The 19,617-nt window shown below is 43.8% G+C and overlaps 1 protein-coding gene across 2 annotated transcripts in view; it reads right to left on the bottom strand.

Annotated features, from left to right (window-relative positions):
- Vwa8 (von Willebrand factor A domain containing 8) overlaps positions 1–19,617 on the bottom strand; it is a 324,101-nt gene that overhangs the window by 67,571 nt on the left and 236,913 nt on the right. For both annotated transcript variants that reach the window (NM_001427283.1, XM_087585390.1), the window contains 3 exons: positions 19,201–19,396; positions 14,215–14,296; positions 12,525–12,729 (listed from right to left, as the gene is read on the bottom strand). In NM_001427283.1, coding sequence (NP_001414212.1) covers positions 12,525–12,729; positions 14,215–14,296; positions 19,201–19,396 — 483 coding nt within the window. The remainder of the gene's footprint in view (positions 1–12,524; positions 12,730–14,214; positions 14,297–19,200; positions 19,397–19,617) is intronic.

The raw sequence follows: 19,617 nt of genomic DNA, 5'->3' as shown, positions 1-19,617 counted from the left end.
CAACCATATTCTCCTAAATCATCATGGCTCCCCACCGCCATGTGGTATACCAGCACGAGGACTCCGGGGACTGTCCGTCATGGCTCCTCACCTCCATGTGGTGTACCAGCACGAGGACTCCGGGGACTGTCCGTCATGGCTCCTCACCTCCATGTGGTGTACCAGCACGAGGACTCCGGGGACTGTCCATCATGGCTCCTCACCTCCATGTGGTGTATCAGCACGAGGACTCTGGGGACTGTCCGTCAGGCCTCCTGGTCACGGCACAGCCTGTGTCCACACTTCATGCTTCAACTGCCTCTCTCCCTGCTTCTCACCGCTCCTGCCCCTCCTCCACTTTCTTACTTCCTCTTGAGTTGGCTGTTGCTGCTCTGTGACATCGTGCCATCTTGAAACACTCCTTCTCTGTCACTTCTAGCATTAGTGACTTTTGTTTCTTCCACCCAGGCCACTTTTCGTCCACTCTGTCTTTTTGGTGAGAACACACTACACAGTAACTCCTGAAAATGCCCTCTGCCGCCTGGGCATCTGCCAGAGTCTGAGTCTGCCTGCTGCTTGGTTCATGGTGCTGCTGGATACTAAATTGTGGATTGAGAATAATTTCCCTCTTTATGACCCAATCCCAATGCCATTAGCCTTCCCAACACATGTAAGGATATGCAACCTGTTCTCCACTCCCCTCGACTTACAAACTGTGAGAAGTTTCATTATCCACAGGCTTCTAAACTTTCATGTAGATAATAGGTGAATTTGTGTTTTCTGTTTGTTATTCTGAACACCTGCTAATTTCCTTAAGTTACTTTTTGTTATGATTTTCTGCTCTTTCATTTTCTGTTTCTGAAAATTGTATTAGAACAAAAAATTCTTGCCAGGTGGAGGCAACACATGCCTTTAATCCCAGCATGCAGGAGGCAGAGGCAGGCAGATCTCTGTGAGTTCAAGGCCAGCCTGATTAACAGACTGAGTTCCAGGACAGAGAAACCCTGTCTTAAAATTTTTTCCTTCCTTCCTTCCTTCCTTCCTTCCTTCCTTCCTTCCTTCCTTCCTTCCTTCCTTCTCTTTCTTTCTTTTTCTTTTTTTCTTTTTTTGAGACAGGGTTTCTCTGTGTACCTCTGCTTGTCCTCAAACTCAGAGATCTGCCCGCCTCTGCCTTCTGAGTGCTGGGATTAAAGGAATGTGCCATCGTGCCTGGCTTTCTTTTTGTCATTTCAAGTGTGTGCATATGTGTGCTGGTTCTAGGATGTCTAATGTCTATTCCCTTCCATTTAATTTTTATTTCTACCAACAGATTTACCCCCAAGAGTTCTTGCTCCGCACATTTTGAAGATTCCTAAGTTAATTAGGGATATGGTTTTGTTTCTTTACAGAATTTGTCTTACCTTTCTAGGTCTGAGGGAGTTACTTTCCTGTTTTCACTTTATAACATGTTTTCTCACTGTCTGCAATGCCCAGACTTTTTTTCAAAGTTTATTTTCTTTGCGTATGTGTTTTATTACCCAGCTTCTGGATAAGAGGGGATCCATTGATATTTAAGGGTAAGGCAGGAGGTGGGGCATTGAATAAAGGTAGAGTTTGCTAGCACGTGGGTTCTTTACAGTGATCTGGAGGGGCTTCTAGATTTTTGCATCACAAATAGTCTTAGTCCTGCCAGCTTTCAAAGATGGTTTCCCTGGCTTCCTATCTGCTTGGAAGAAACTCCTGTCTTCTTAGCCCAGGCAGTTCCGGTCTCTGACCACTCCCACCTCCTGTAAGGTAGCAGAGAGCCAGTTGCTGGGGGTATCAGATGGAGGGAGAACCATACAACCAAATGACCCTGAATAGGCAGCCAGATTTTAGTGTCACCCACACTCCAAACATCAGCCTTCAAGTCCTAAAGCTGACAAGTGCTAAATTAGAGGGTGGGGTATTATAAAAACACAGCTCAGAATCTAACTCACTCTCTCTCCCTTGCCCTTGGCCTCCTCGGGCATGCGCTGCTGCTATTTATTTTGCTGGGCATTTCGACCCTGCTCTAGCTTGTCTCTTGAAGAACTAAACAAGTGTAATCCTCTACTGACCATTGTCCTGTCGTTGATTTTCTGTTCTTCTTCAAGCTGACAGGTTTAAGCAAAGATTATTTTTTCCAATTCCTTCTTTGGGTCTGACAAAACTTTTTCCTAGCAGGATTATAAACAAAGCTTACACTTAACACCAAGGCATACGATGACTTATATAGCCCACTGGGCTGTGATTCACTAGTGGGTATCTGGGTAATAGCATTTCATTTTACAGTGGCTTTGTCCCCACATAAACATCACACAATTCTGTAGCCCAATATTACTTAAATTGTAAGTCTCTAAATCTTACTGTTTACTGAGCACTTAGACTCTGTTTCGGGTAAAAAAGTATTTCCTTCTCACAAGAACTCTGCAGTGGACAAACAGCATTATCAGCGAATCACAGAAGTGAAATTTCAAAAGCACAAGGAATTTGTCAAAGATCACATACAACACAAGACCCAGACCTAAAGTCAGCTTGACATACTCTTAAAAAATAGGCTATACTGCTCACGGGTAAAAATAAATCATAATTTTATTAGAAAGGTAATGGTAAGAAAGTTTATTTCTGTAGCCACTGTGATGTATTGACCACATTAAACAACTATTAAAAATGCTCAGAGTCATAATGCTTCTAGAGCGTGGCCTGTCAGCCTATGTGACACCTTAATACATCACGGGCGTGTTTTAAATCTGCTTCCTTATACTTTTAATAAACATTGCTAATATAGTTCCCGTATTTAATAAGCATGGCTAATATCATTCCCTTATTTATTGTCTAACTACTATGCATGGTGGGAATAACATTGTAAAGCAATGTCTTACGGCTTGGCCTGAGAGAAAGGAACTGAAATGGCTCTGAGGATGGTTTGGAGAGGAGATGCTGGAGACTCCTCAGGCTTTTTCCAGAGTCGAGAGGCAAACAGGGTTTCTATTTCTGAGAATTGTTTAGAGTTCTTACAGCTACAATTTCCAGTTTACAGAGCCATCTCTCTCACTGGACGTGCGCAGTCCACAGGGCTGCCTCTCTCACTGGATGTGCAGAGTTATTATGGCTGCCTCTCTCACTGGATATACATAGTTTATATGGCTGCCTCTCTCACTGGATGTGCAGAGTTTATATGGCTGCCTCTCTCACTGGATATACATAGTTTATATGGCTGCCTCTCTCACTGGATATACATAGTTTATATGGCTGCCTCTCTCACTGGATATACATAGTTTATATGGCTGCCTCTCTCACTGGATATACATAGTTTATATGGCTGCCTCTCTCACTGGATGTGCAGAGTTTATATGGCTGCCTCTCTTACTGGATGTGCAGAGTTTATATGGCTGCCTCTCTCACTGGATATACATAGTTTATATGGCTGCCTCTCTCACTGGATGTGCAGAGTTTATATGGCTGCCTCTCTTACTGGATGTGCAGAGTTTATATGGCTGCCTCTCTCACTGGATATACATAGTTTATATGGCTGCCTCTCTCACTGGATGTGCAGAGTTTATATGGCTGCCTCTCTCACTGGATGTGCAGAGTTTATATGGCTGCCTCTCTCACTGGATATACATAGTTTATATGGCTGCCTCTCTCACTGGATGTGCAGAGTTTATATGGCTGCCTCTCTTACTGGATGTGCAGAGTTTATATGGCTGCCTCTCTCACTGGATATACATAGTTTATATGGCTGCCTCTCTCACTGGATGTGCAGAGTTTATATGGCTGCCTCTCTTACTGGATGTGCAGAGTTTATATGGCTGCCTCTCTCACTGGATATACATAGTTTATATGGCTGCCTCTCTCACTGGATATACATAGTTTATATGGCTGCCTCTCTCACTGGATATACATAGTTTATATGGCTGCCTCTCTCACTGGATGTGCGTAGTTTATATGGCTGCCTCTCTCACTGGATGTGCAGAGTTTATATGGCTGCCTCTCTCACTGGATATACATAGTTTATATGGCTGCCTCTCTCACTGGATGTGCGTAGTTTATATGGCTGCCTCTCTCACTGGATATACATAGTTTATATGGCTGCCTCTCTCACTGGATGTGCAGAGTTATTATGGCTGCCTCTCTCACTGGATATACATAGTTTATATGGCTGCCTCTCTCACTGGATATACATAGTTTATATGGCTGCCTCTCTCACTGGATATACATAGTTTATATGGCTGCCTCTCTCACTGGATATACATAGTTTATATGGCTGCCTCTCTCACTGGATGTGCATAGTTTATATGGCTGCCTCTCTCACTGGATATACATACTTTATATGGCTGCCTCTCTCACTGGATATACATAGTTTATATGGCTGCCTCTCTCACTGGATATACATAGTTTATATGGCTGCCTCTCTCACTGGATGTGCAGAGTTTATATGGCTGCCTCTCTCACTGGATATACATAGTTTATATGGCTGCCTCTCTCACTGGATATACATAGTTTATATGGCTGCCTCTCTCACTGGATGTGCAGAATTTATATGGCTGCCTCTCTCACTGGATGTGCAGAGTTTATATGGCTGCCTCTCTCACTGGATGTGCGTAGTTTATATGGCTGCCTCTCTCACTGGATATACATAGTTTATATGGCTGCCTCTCTCACTGGATGTGCAGAGTTTATATGGCTGCCTCTCTCACTGGATATACATAGTTTATATGGCTGCCTCTCTCACTGGATGTGCAGAGTTTATATGGCTGCCTCTCTCACTGGATGTGCGTAGTTTATATGGCTGCCTCTCTCACTGGATATACATAGTTTATATGGCTGCCTCTCTCACTGGATATACATAGTTTATATGGCTGCCTCTCTCACTGGATGTGCGTAGTTTATATGGCTGCCTCTCTCACTGGATGTGCAGAGTTTATATGGCTGCCTCTCTCACTGGATATACATAGTTTATATGGCTGCCTCTCTCACTGGATGTGCGTAGTTTATATGGCTGCCTCTCTCACTGGATATACAGAGTTTATATGGCTGCCTCTCTCACTGGATGTGCAGAGTTATTATGGCTGCCTCTCTCACTGGATATACATAGTTTATATGGCTGCCTCTCTCACTGGATATACATAGTTTATATGGCTGCCTCTCTCACTGGATATACATAGTTTATATGGCTGCCTCTCTCACTGGATATACATAGTTTATATGGCTGCCTCTCTCACTGGATGTGCATAGTTTATATGGCTGCCTCTCTCACTGGATATACATACTTTATATGGCTGCCTCTCTCACTGGATATACATAGTTTATATGGCTGCCTCTCTCACTGGATGTGCGTAGTTTATATGGCTGCCTCTCTCACTGGATGTGCGTAGTTTATATGGCTGCCTCTCTCACTGGATATACATAGTTTATATGGCTGCCTCTCTCACTGGATGTGCAGAGTTTATATGGCTGCCTCTCTCACTGGATATACATAGTTTATATGGCTGCCTCTCTCACTGGATATACATAGTTTATATGGCTGCCTCTCTCACTGGATGTGCAGAATTTATATGGCTGCCTCTCTCACTGGATGTGCAGAGTTTATATGGCTGCCTCTCTCACTGGATGTGCGTAGTTTATATGGCTGCCTCTCTCACTGGATATACATAGTTTATATGGCTGCCTCTCTCACTGGATGTGCAGAGTTTATATGGCTGCCTCTCTCACTGGATATACATAGTTTATATGGCTGCCTCTCTCACTGGATGTGCAGAGTTTATATGGCTGCCTCTCTCACTGGATGTGCGTAGTTTATATGGCTGCCTCTCTCACTGGATATACATAGTTTATATGGCTGCCTCTCTCACTGGATATACATAGTTTATATGGCTGCCTCTCTCACTGGATGTGCACATTCCACAGGGCTGTCTCTCTTAGCGGATATACCCAAGGCATAACTGAAAACTCACAGCCTCCCAAGGATTATAAACTTCCTGATTCTTTTTAGGGAAGTGGTTGTTGGTTTTACTGTTTTAGATGTAGTTATTTCTGAAGCTGTGATGGATGGGAGTCCTTGGAGGGGTGGAAAACTTGACTAGTAACTGTTTCTGAACTGCAATGCATGTAAGAAAGGCAGTCCCATACAGGAGTTCTGAGCGTCCCTGCAGGGCAGACTTCTTTCTAGTTCTTTTCTCAAACCCAGATGTTACTTCTTGGGTATGAGTAGGCTGGGGATGGGAGTGAGAGCATTTGCCTGGCATATGTTCAGTCCCCAGCACTGGAGAGGAAAAAAAGTGTTTGTTTTTTTTCCTAAAAGACACTGCTATCTATAGTTGAGACAACCGTGGGTTTCTATATTTCCCAGAGAGAGCAGGACAGTACCTTATATATGTCAGTCTTGCTCTTTTTAAAAAGCTATCAGAGTTCTCAAAGGGTCAGGCATAAAGACAGTTCAGCTAGTGGCACACGGGAACCAGACCCTCCCTGCTTGTGGGGGATCACTGCATACATATTATGATATTCCGGAATTTTGTAAACAGACTGTTAACCTCTGGTAGCTTGATATCAGCAGGGCAGACACATGACACCACAGAACTTGGCACATATCAGAACACCCTCTGCTCGCTGCAGCCAGGACAGCTGCCTTATCAGCATATCCTAGGGACACCTGCAGGAGATCTTACACTCTTAGTAGGAACTCCTGAGAACCTTACCGAGCCAAAAGTAATTTCTATGGGTTTCTCTAGCAGGAATAAGCAACAGAAAAATCACGTCAGGCACAGCCCAAGGGTCACCACAGAGGCAAACAGTAAAAGCCAGGTGTATTTGTGCATGAATAGAGGAGATAGAGCAGGGAACTGCAGAAGACCATGAAAGGCATTTCCTTCTGGGATAGGAGATCCCCAAAGTCAGCAGCTGTAACAGCTGTTGGCTTGCAGACAGTTCTGCTGTGCTCCTCCCAACAGCGACCTAGCAACAGCTTGTGTCATTGGCTGCCAGGTGAGCCAGGTGAGCCATCGCATAAACAGGACTGCCTGCTACCCCAGCCCTCCTGCCACTCTCTCTCCTCATGGCTCCAGACAGCCCTTCTTTCTCAATTTCTGTCCTCCTCTGTCCCCTTTTCTCTGCCTCCACTCTTTTCCAGACCCCCTATCCTTACTCTATTCCCCATGATAAACTTTCTTTCACACTAAGCCTGTCAGTGGTATTATTATTAGGGGGATGCCTCAAGGGGGGCCCACCAGGAAGTCCCCTACTCCTGCCATTGCCAGTTTATATTTCACAGGGCTTGAATCATTCTGGAACAGTGGCACACGAAGCAGACTGTTTCCAGAGCTATTGGCTAAAGCAAAGAAGAAAGAATAAGTAGATCATGCTTTCTTTGAAAACTGAACAGAGCACTGTGTACCACTAAAAGATCTTAAGATAACTACTTGCATATTGGGGAAAATACGTTTAAATGTAAGAGTAACAATTAATCTGGAAATAGACTTTCTCATCTGACTGAAATCTTAAAACTGCCAGGCTGCAAACCATTGACAACGGAACTGTCCCTTGCACTTGCTGGAGGGAAAACCAGTTTTGTGTTCTGGGACATTGGGTATATTAATCACTCCAGGTTCTCAGGCCTCATGATCAGGAGTAGTTGACCAACATATAATATAATGGACTCCACTGTGTGTGTGTGTGTGTGTGTGTGTGTGTGTGTGTATACTTGTGTGTATGTGTGTGTTTATGTGTATGTGTGTATGTGTGTGTGTTTATATGTGTGTGTATTGTGTATGTGTGTGTGAATGTGTGCATTTATGTGTGTGTGTGAATGTGTGCGTTTATGTGTGTGTATATGTGTGTATGTGTGTGTATATGTGTGTGTATGTGTGTGTATTGTGTATGTGTGTGTGTACGTGTGTATGTGTGTGTGAATGTGTGTATGTGTGTGTGTATTGTGTATGTGTGTGTATGTGTGTGAATGTGTGTATGTGTGTGTGTATTGTATATGTGTGTGTATATGTGTGTGTGAATGTGTGTATGTGTATATGTGTCTGTGTGTGTGTATGTGTTTGTGTGTGTGTATGTGTGTGAATGTGTATATGTGTGTGTGTTTATGTGTGTGTGTATGTGTATACACGTGCTTTTTATTTGGTTTACAGTCTAGTGATTTTTTTCTGTTTGGATTATGTTTTGTTTTCTTGGACTGGAGGGTTTGTTGTTGCATTGGATTTTTGTTTGTTTTGAGAAAGAAATTAAAGTTGAGTGGGTAGGAAGGGGAGAAGATCTGGAAGGACTTAGGGAGGGGAAGAATATGATCAAAATAAATTTAATTTAAAAAATTGTTTTAAATAGTAAAAATAAGATAAAAAGAAAATAAATTTGCATTATTTTTTTCCTAGTTAAAAACAAAGAAACAAACAACAAATCTGCTGACTATTAGGTATCCACTGTAGTTTGAAAGAGAACGGTCCACAGAAGCTAATCCACAGTTGGTGGAACTGTTTGGGAAGGATTAGGAGGTGTGGCCTAGTTGGTGGAACTGTTTGGGAAGGATTAGGAGGTGTGGCCTAGTTGGTGGAACTGTTTGGGAAGGATTAGGAGGTGTGGCCTAGTTGGTGGAACTGTTTGGGAAGGATTAGGAGGTGTGGCCTTGTTGGAGCATGTGTTCCACTGGGGCTGGGCTTTGAAGTTTAAAAAGCTTCCAGCCATTCCGAGGGCTCTCTCTGCCTCCTACTTGTGGCTTGACATGTGAGCGCTCAGCTGTTCCTGCCTCCGTGCCTCCACTTCACAATCGTGGACCCTAATCCTCTGGAACCATAAGGCCAGTTAAACACTTTCTTTTATCAGTTGCCCTGGTTGTGGTGTTTTATCACAGCAACAGAAATGTACCTATCTATATACAATAAACTAGATCTATGCATGGCCCCAGAGGGTCTTCCGTCTGCACTTCTTTCTGGGCATCTCCTGCTGTTTAAACATTGAGCATGTGCCTCCCATGTACTGAGCAGAGCCTTAGCTGCACGGGCACGTGGGTTCTAGTCCCACTGTGATTCAGAGCGTTCTATCCATTTTGAAGTTTATGGTTGAGTGAGCACTCTCCAAAAGCCACAGAGATTCCCGCAGTACCATGTGGAGATCTGCTTTCTGAGTTTCCTGCTGTAATTAGAAAACGACATTTGAAAGCTATAATTGTTCAACCTTTTCTCATGAGAACAGTCATTGACAGCTTTTCAGAGACCATGATTTCATTTTTTTGAGGAAAATGGTGTAGATTTAATAGAATTGTTTAGAAGAGTACAAATCTAATACACCACCACCAACAAAAATGGAGCAACACTGAAATATAACTAGACGAGTTTTGGCTTGTAACCCATGCTCCTGAAAATACAGTCTAAAAGTAGTAACTACTGATACTAGGGACTCCAGCTGTAGCAATATTTGAATTTATTGTTATAGTTGTTCTAATTATAGGAGAAATGCATGTTCTTATCAGTGTCAAATTAACGAATATATGTTATACGAAGAGTTCAGTAGACTCTCCCCTGTGTTTTCATTTGAAAATATAGCAAAGAATTCACTAACAAAAATTCAAACAAGTATGTCTTCTATGCTCATGCTGCTAGGCAGTAGAAGGCAGCAAAGACAGTAAGGACAGCATAGCTTATTGTCTGTGTGTCTGATAGTCTGCTATACTCAGAAGAATCATGCAAAGATGAAGCAGATGGCTTCAGAGACTGCTTTCCAGGCCACCACTGCCAACCTAAATAAAGAAGCATCCACTACCCAACAGGAGCCACACAAGGGACTGTGGAAATCTCCCAAGCAGAAGGCTCACTTCCCAAGTGCTGGGGTGCAAAGGTAATTCATTTTAATGTAGTACACCAAATGGCCACTAGATGGAGATAAGGGCACTCTGTCGGAGTCAGAAGAAAGCTGCTGGCATCAGGAGCAGAAGAAGGGCAACAAGAACCAGGTTCCAAAACCAGGAGCAGAAGAACTCTTCTGAGAAAAGAGTCCACTAATGACAGAGCTTGCAGGTTGACTAGGACAGAACTGTAGAGGTCAAGTCTTACCTCTTATTACTGGCAATGGCTTGTAGATTTGGGGGTATAATCTACTTGTGAATCCTAACATGAGTGGACCTAAATAGAGTAGTTAGTATTCTGCCTCATTATTTATGAAGGGATTTGACCAAAAGCGCAAACAGTGGCAGACTATTTTGAGAATTCATTGTGGCCACTTAGCCTAAGGATGCACACTCACAAGCTGTTTTTCTACCTAAGTATCCAGTGTGCATGTTTAATATCAACCACACAGACCGAGGGACAGTGCAGTAAGAGGAGCAGGCTGGCATCTAGTTCTTCCCATCAAAATACCATTTAATTCTGATTCGCATTACTTTGTTACTAAGTTTTTCTTATGTCTTCTCTTTGAACTTTGAGCTGAGGACATAAAGTTATACATTTCTGAGAAATACTTGATTACAGGAAGTTCATATAATATTTTGGTTATTCTTGAGATAATTTTGCTCATTTCTAAGTTAAACAGCTTAACTATTTAGCTTCATTTGCTAGTGCCATTTAATTTACACAAGACAGAGCAGAAAGGAACACGTTAATTGTTGTGTACCCATTAGTAAACCTGGGAGCTGAAAGAGCAAAGATTTGCAATATGTTCAGAAAAGCCCTGGGGGAAAAAAAGCTACAGACTAAAGCACAAAGAAATAGAGGTTACGTTTTAAACAGCCAGGAACCATTACTAAAATTGTAAGTAAAGATTCTTTCAAAGTTATTTTAGAAAAAGAAATAAGAGGCTTAATCTAGGTCACCAAATCTCCCCTCCCCGCTCTGCCCTCCCTTCTCCCTCCCTCCCCTCCCTCCCTTTTGTTTTTGTTTTTTGAGACAGGGCTTCTCTGTGTAGTCCTGGCTGCTTTGGAACTTGCTATGTAGACCAAGCTGGCCTTGAACTCAGAGGTCTGCCGGCCTTTGCCTCCCACGTGCTGGGATTAAAGGTGTACACCACCATGCAAGCCCCGTTTTCTTTCCTTTTATACTTTTGAGACAGGGACCTGCTATGGAGCCTGGATTATCCAGAACTCAGTAAGTAGTTCAAGCTGGTCTTGAATTTATGATTGTCTTCCTCACATAAACAAGTGCTGGAGCTCAGGTATGCGCCACCACACCCATGCACACCTTGACCATAGGTAAAGCATGACTTTTGATCTCTGCATTATATGAGAAATTCAAAGAACACATACTTGAAGTTCAAACACAGTAGTATTTACTGCTAGGCACCAAGGAAAGTAGAAGTGAAGGAAATTTAGTTCCAACAGATGGGAAGCTACTGTTCAGAATGGTTCTGAACAGAACCACAGGTAACAAATTCCCTAAAATCATGCAGCCCTGTCCAGCTGCTGCCATGGCTTACGAACACTGCTTTAGGCAATGGTTTTGCTCTAACTTAGTTAAACTTGTACGTTTAGGTCTCTTCAAAAGTATTGAAAGTCAGTAGCCTATTTTGGTTTGAGATTTTTTTTTCTTTTTTCTTTTTTCGGAGCTGGGGACCAAACCCAGGGCCTTGAGCTTGCTAGGCAAGTGCTCTACCGCTGAGCTAAATCCCCAACCCCAAGATTTTTTTAAAAACATTCCTATATGCTAAAAAAAAAAAGTCTAAGAGAACAATGTATCATTTGCTCACAAATATAATTGCATAATTGCATCTCTTTTAAAGAAGATCATGAAATAGTAGTTATTAATCAATTACTGATGGAATGACACATGACGATGCCTTACCTAGCTAATGGTGGTTTGCAGAGTAATGGGGCTGGTGGCAACCTACACTTTTTCAATTCATTAATTAATTAGCTAGCCAATTAACTAATTTTGGAGACTACCTTTCTGTCTGCTACATAACAATGATATTTAATAAGAAAGGATCTTTTCCTGAAGATTAAAATCAATTGCAAGTTGATGCCATTAATTTACGCTTCAGTCTAAGTAAGTCTGCAGGCTTCCTTGTCCCTCTGGCTCCTCCTGGACAGCATTGAGATTATATACGGAGTGCACTTCACTGCTGCTGGGCTCGTCCGTCTCGGTCAGAGCTGCACCTACTCATGGCACCTCCCGAGCGTTACCATCTGCAAACAGGAGCTGGTACACACTACTGGGGACCTTTGCTGACCGTCTCCAGTCTCTAGCTTTGGACCGTAAAGGAATATGCTGTGTACAACAGCCCCTGTATTTTCTCTCCCTTCCAGCACGCACAGATGTCGACAACCACACTGAGTTGAGGAAAAGATGAAGAAGCCCAGAGAGGCTTATGGCTGGACGCTACATGCTGACCCTATCCGTATATCGTGATGTTGGTGGCATTTAGCATTGGCAGAAAGCAAAGACAGTCGTACTTTGTCATTCTCAAGATGGATAGATTTGCTTTTTCTTGTAAGAGTCTAAAAAATCAGTTTTAGCCATTTAACAGCTGTTGGAGTGGCTAAATCAGAAGTTCCCTTAATGGTGGCATTTAAAACCCAATTAATCGGTGAGAGGAAAGGTCAATTTAAGTGATACCTGCATATGTTTGTCACTGTCTTGTCCAATCATGTTTCTCCATTCCATGAGCGACTGCTGCAGACGTTCGAGTCCTGTTTCCCAGAGTCTGACGCACCCTCCCATATCCACGGTCACGACGCTGCTCTTGTCCCACTCAGCCAGCAGAGCATCTGTGTCCGAAATAGCGGATAACCATGCGGTATATGGCGAGAGAGACTCTGCACTGAAAGAGGAGCCCAAAGTAAGGTCAGAGACCACGGAAAGCAGGCAGGTGATGCCTTAACGTGTGCAATGCTACCCCTCCCTCAATCCCCTCAGCCTCGGAGAGCTGCACCTGTGCTTCTCCAGTGCAGAGTTGCTTCCTGTCTGCTCTCACCCAGCTCACAGCACAGAACATCCTGAGGACACACCCAATGAAGGGAGAGATGCACACACTCAGTTTGGGGCTGAGGAGACGGCTCAGTGGTTAATGCGCTTGCTGTGCAAGCATGCGGAGGGGAGGGGCTTCTGCCCCTGTGAATCCAGCCACAGAGGATATGTGAGTACATGGAGGGAAGCAGGGCTTACTAGAACACTACACGTTCAATCGCCAGCACCACAGAATAAAAGTGTAATCAAATTCAAATATATGATACAAAAAACTTGAAGAAAAAAGGCATTAATTTTGGCTCTGCAGTTATGTAATTCTGTTATGGTTTTTATTCTATGAAGTTAGCTGCTGTGGTTTGGATGAGAATGGCCCCATAGGCTCATATATTTAAATACTTAATGACAGAGGAACTGTTTGGGAAGGATTTGGAGGTGTGGCCTTGCCTGAGGAGGTATGGCACTGAGGATGGGCTTTAAGGTTTCAAAATCCCATGGCAAGCATCACCTCACTCTCTCTGTCTCCTGCCTGTAAGCTCTCAGCTGATGTTTCCGTGCCATGTCTGCCTGTTGCCATTCTCTCCAACATTTACCATCATGGACCAACACTGTAAAACTGTGACCAATGAATGATTTATTCCAAAAGTTGTCCTGGTCATGATGTTTATCATAGCAAAAATACAGTAACTAAGAACGGTAGCGTGTAGAACATTCCTGGTGTTCAATTTAACCTTGATTCTTGAACCAATTGTTTTTAAGCAAATGCATGGCCAAGGTGGAATGAGACATTTCCTTACATGATTAAAAACACAAAACACTTCCCACTAAGCCAACATATTAAGGCGTTCTAAGAGGCCACATGTGTTAGAGGAAGCAAATCTACCACTCTAGCTAATGACTTCATTTTCGTAAGTTTAAAGTCTGACGAGAGGTCACGAGCAACGAAGCTGTTGCTGAGTTTGCATTGCTGTGCCTACCTAGCCGTTTTCTTCTGGCAGTTGGAGGAGGGTCTAGCATTGGGTAGCCTTCAGATGCTGCCACACCAGCCTGGCTTATATCTGATGCAGGGAGCTCTCCAGGCCCCTCTCACTGGGATGCCAGGCAAGGCTCTGCCCACTGTGTTGGGAGCATCAGGGGAGGGGATGCGATTTAGAAGTAGAGTGGGAGGCTTTGGTTGGCAGTAAGCAAAGCACCAAGCGGTAATAAGCCCATCCGGGGTCTCTGCAACTGCTCAGCGTCAGTGTGGGAGCTGTGCAGGTGAGCCTGTGGTGAACGGGCGAGCAGGAGGAGCTTTGCTGCTTTCATAGGACAGGCTACAGTCAGAACAGAGGCGAGAGATTACCTGGGGACAGGGATGTATCGGAGTTTCTTTGCTTGAAGATCAGTAACCTCTATGTAGCCAGCTGTCTGTGGGGGAGTGACATCTGCAAATAAGTCATGACACAAGCCCAGTGTTAAAGGTGCGGATGCCAAAGTGAACCCAAGGGTGGACTCTGGGACAACCAAACACTTTTACAACACAAACGTGCTTTAAAAGGTTCTTTCCTGTCTGTCTAGCTACACGTGCACCATCTATTTTCCCATCTGCCATCACTTTTATTATAGTTTGGGTTAGAATGAAATGCCCAGGATATTCACACCATACCCACTGAGTGTGGTTCACAAAACAAACAAACAAACCCCAGAAAAAGAAAATCAAAAAACAAACAGTAACAGGGGTTCTAGTTCAACCAAACAAAATGGCTATCTCAAAAGCTCACGGTGAAGGATTTTTCTGAAACGGGCTGTCTAGAATCTTTGGTGAACCTTTACGTATGCAACAGAGGTTTATGTGTGGATGCTAACTTTGCAGCGGACATGCTAACCAGCATGCTGGGGGCAGGTGGGAGGGAGGTCACTCTTCATGAGCTCACAGAAGGAAGGAGCCAAGTTCCCTCCTCCCTCTGCCTTTCTTTTCCTTTCTGAGCCACTGTGCACCTCTGGGGACTTGGAAAAGATTCCAGAGTGGGAATCCTCGATTTGGAGCCAGGTGTGAGAGATTCAGAGGTGTGTGTGTGTGTGTGTGTGTGTGTGTGTGTGTGTGTGTGTGTAGAGGAAGGGAAGAGGTTGACCAGGGAGAGGGGGCCAAGGAAACGTGTTAGACGTAAACAGCCACCTGGCTAGAGTAGTTGTCCCCAGGTGACAGCATAAGCTTGTCACAAGTTACACTGTCTGCCTTGAGCTTCCATGGAATAAAGTAATCTTTGATAAAGTTGTACACCGTTTGTAATTTTTTGACTATTTCTGATTCTAAAATCTTGCTGAAATGAGGTGACTTTATAGTAGGTCTACAAATATATATTTATTGAGCACATATTTTGTTGTTGTTGATGTTTTGGTTTTTGTCTTGCTTTTCTAACGAGGGCCAGCTTTTGAAGCTAGCGCTGCCTAGCTAACCTCGAAAGGTTGCTTTGTCACTTAAGGACGTTTTCAAAAGCACATAACAGTAAGTTGGGTTACCCAGCCTGTTCTGACCACTATGAGACCAACATGTCTGCTCATTTTAAAATCTTTCTCTACATCGTTCTTTCTTTTTGTCCACAATTAATTCCACAGACAGAGGAGGAGAAAATGCAGTGCTGGCTGTGTCTTCTGTTCACTAAGGAGAAAGCAAGACTCCATCCTGATATGAAGACGGTCCACACAGTGGCAGAGGGCTCTGTGGTTATGCAGGTACCTGGCAGTGTTATGGCAATACCTCTAGGCACTTAAAAGGAAACGGGAGCAAAGTTTACTGAGCTAAAAATAGACCAGGAGACAAAAATATTTACAGAAAGTGCCTCATGTGTATCCTTCAGTGGGATTCGTGGATGAATTAAGGAAGTGTATCTGCAGCCAGGTCTCTCTCCAGACTTAGCTTTATGCATCCATTTTAAACGTGCAGTACTTAAGAGGGAGGCTTAGTATATTTCCACTGTGGTTACGGCGCAGGTGCATTTCAAAGATAGCTTCGGACTGTATTTAGGGATTAGTGCACTCATCATCAAAGGGAAGTCACTGCTGCAGTGTTTATCACCGAGTTCCCATGAACAGGGAGCGTTTATATGTACAGGGCCAAGGTTAGGTCAGGAATAAAAACTGCTGGGTGAAACAAGCAAGCGTCTGCAGAGGCAAATGAAGCTACTTTACAAAATCCACTTCTGGAAATGCAATCTGCTGCGTCTCTGCTGGCCGCTAGGATCGAGGTCCTTCTGTCTGGATTTACTGATTTAACGTGACATGGGCTGCAGTGAGAGCTTCATTGACTGATGTTTTCCAGTAACGAACGGTCTTTATGTATGTGTGTGTACATGCCCATCAGGTGACTAAATGTCACTTTTACATCTAGACACAGATGAAACAGAGATCAACATGACTGGGCGGTAGAAAACCATAATGAGGGCTGGCAAGATGGCTCAGTGGGTAAAGACAATCCTTGTCAGGCCTGAAAACCTGAATTCAATTTCCTGAACCCAAATCCCTGCACATTGTCTCCTGATCTCTTCATGCACACCAAGGTAAATGCCAGCCCCCTCCACACACTAAATAAAAGTGCAATAAATATAAAAGCTGTAATGAGAAGTACTATCCACCTCTCACTAGGATGAAATGCCGACAGCACCAAGTCCTGGCAGGGATGTGGAACAACTGTGCTCTCACTCACTACTGAGAGAGAGGCAAATGGGCCTGGCCGTTTCAGAAAAGAGTTCAACAGTTTGACTGTAGGTTATATAAAAAATGCCACTCCCAAGTATCTACCCAAGGAAAGCAAAAACGTAGGCTCACGGAGAAACCTCTGCACAAATGCTCAGAGAGGCCCCGTTGCCAGGTACAACTGGAAACACTCATTGTGGATCAGCTTGTGAATGGATACCCAAATGGTAGCATGCGCATGTGGAAGTCCTATAACCACACAGTAGACTACTAGACCGAATAAGCAGTACAGTATACTGGCAATGTACTGGCTAGTTTTTGTCTACTTCAGACAAGTCAGAGTCACCTTGGAAGAGGGAACCTCAACTGAGGAAATGTCTCCATCTATTGGCCCGTGAGAAATCCTCTGGGGCATTTGTTTTGATAAATGATCAATGTGGGAGGGCCTGGCCCACTGTAGCAGGGCCATTCCTGAGCAGATGGCCCTGAGTTGCATAAGAAAGCAGTCTGAGCAAGCCCTGGGTGAGCAGGGCAATAGGAAGCACTCCTTCGTGGCCTCTGCTTCTGGTTCCCTGCATTTCTGTCTTGGTTTCCCCTCATGATGGCCCAGAAGCTGTAAGGTGAAATAAACCTTTCCGTCCCCTAGCTGTTTTTGATCCTGATGTTTGTCATGTCAACAGGAAGGCAAACTAGGGCAGACACAAAACATAAATGATTCTTGAAGACATTATTAAGTGAAAGACGCCAGACTCAAGGATTACGTATATAGTACATTTACATTCAAGGACTGATTTATATACTTTTATAGGAATCCATTAGTATAGCATCACGTTAAAGACAAATCCGTAGGGACAGAAATTAGGTCAGTAGGGACTGGAGGCAGCTGGAAGGGTTGACTGTGTTATCTGTAGTGGGTCAGGAAGACATTTCTTTACTGATTGTGAGGATGGCTAAGCAAATGCTGTATTCACCAACAGTGAAATGTGCTGCCTTTAATCAGAAGAAATGTGACTGTTCAAACTCTCACAGGTAGAGGCGAGGGGACAAACACGGAAGAAGTGGTTCTGACAGGGCCAGGCCAGCACCTGCCTGTGTCTGATGGGTGCTGGCACTAGACTCTGATAGAACACATACTCCTGACCATGCCAGCACCTGCCTGTGTCTGATGGGTGCTAGCACTAGACTCTGATACAACACACACTCCTGAGTTGTAGCACAGGGACAAGGTGGATAAAGGAGGGCAGACATGAGTGTTGAGGAGGGTCAGAGGGAGCCCTGGGCTTCTGGGTGGAGAGAAGAGCACTGTGTCGTGGTGGGAAGTGTCTTTCTTGGCTCCCCTTTTCCTGTCATAATTCCTTCATTTCATTAACTCCCACACATCGTCCAGGAGTCACTAAATTGTCATCAACTGGGGCATAAGCTGCTCCTGTGTTTACAGATCAGATTGTTTGTGTACACACACACACACACACACACACATACACACACACACACACACTATATTATATATCATATATATGATTTTATATATTCCACTATAGTAATGCTGTGATGTACTGCAGCTGCCATATCATTCAGCTGCTGCTTCTAATGCAGAGAATTTTAAGGAAAAGTTGATTATTTTCCATGAGTTTTAGTTTGGAAAGAACAGATTCTAAGTATAATCATTTAAACAGGTCTTTCAAACTCAGTAACAGTTATAAAACATTTAGCATTATGTTGTGTTAATTTGGCTCCCAAAATCACATGGGAACCTGCATGTCTGTACTGAGGGTACCTCCCAGGGGCCACTTCCCCGATTGGGTCTGGGGTAGCAGAGATGTGATATAGATTTTAGAAAGTAATAATTCAGGAATACAAGAGGGGAAAGCATGCTAGCTGCGGGGTGGTTTGGAAGTGCCCAGCTTAAGATGCTTAAGGTATTTCAAATATAAGACTGTGTATGTGTCTTTTTGGGGGGAATCCAGAACATTCTGGCCAGTGGTAGCGAGAAGTGCCCATGGCCAGAGAGGAGTTCAGAGCAGATTAAGATTTACCACTTCAGCACTATATCCATAAAGGCCACTCTAATACCACAAATACAAGTACTGAATAACAGCACTTCCACTATGCAAATGATGGTTCTTATAGTGGCTATGCTGAACACCAGTGTGGTCTGGAGGGAGAGTTTCACAGATCTGCACCCTCAGGCCACTGGTCAGCGATCCCAGATGTTTACTTTCTCTCCCTACACCTGAGATTGAACACAAGTTAAGAAAAGCAAGCTAATAATAGCATGGGGTTTGAAGATGAGTGGATGGACACAGAAATGATCAATACTGCACTTCTTACACAGTCATCAACACGAGGCAACCGGGACTGGTGAATAAAGCAATCCACACACGGGCTCTCTGAGAGCGAGCTCTCCGGAAGCCAAGTTCTAAGTAAGTCAAGGTACGTGCAGATGCAGCGTGAACGAAGACGAACACTGCAGAGCCCACAAGGAGCAACCGTGTGGAGGTGTCCACAAACTTCCAACACACAGAGGTGCTTTTAGCTCCTTTAACCATCAGGATGGTTTATACTTCTAAGTAGAAAATGACAATGATAGACTAAACATCACTGCACAAAAGCAAGCTGCCTTTAGCCGTCTTGGCAAGCTGAAACGGCTCCGCACCTTTTGGGTAGATGTCTTTCAGAGGGACTTCTCCCGCGGGCAGAATCCTCACCACCTGATTCGTGTGTGTGAGAGTCACGCAGTTGTTGTGCCTTGGGGTAACACTTGTCCGCTTCCCCGTATACATTGTTATATTAGTGACACTTGGTTTTCCCAAAGATGACGACCTCTTCCATGAATAAACTTCACAGGGTGACTGGAAAAAAACACAGATAAAAAGAAAAGAGAAGAAAGAGGAGAAACGGTGATAAAATCTCACACCTATTACGTTCATCACAGTGCTTAGATTCTTTAAACTAGTGTTGACTTAGATTTATGGGTAAATTCAAGATATCCCCTAATCCTTTTTTTTTTTAATAAACATGGCACAGGAGATTTATGTTTAACCCATGTCTATGCAGGTACGAAATACTTAAC

Source organism: Rattus norvegicus, chromosome 15 (genome assembly GCF_021556685.1).
Source record: "Rattus norvegicus strain SHRSP/BbbUtx chromosome 15, alternate assembly SHRSP_T2T, whole genome shotgun sequence".
Lineage (NCBI taxonomy): Eukaryota > Metazoa > Chordata > Mammalia > Rodentia > Muridae > Rattus > Rattus norvegicus.
This window is presented reverse-complemented; position numbering and strand designations above follow the sequence as displayed.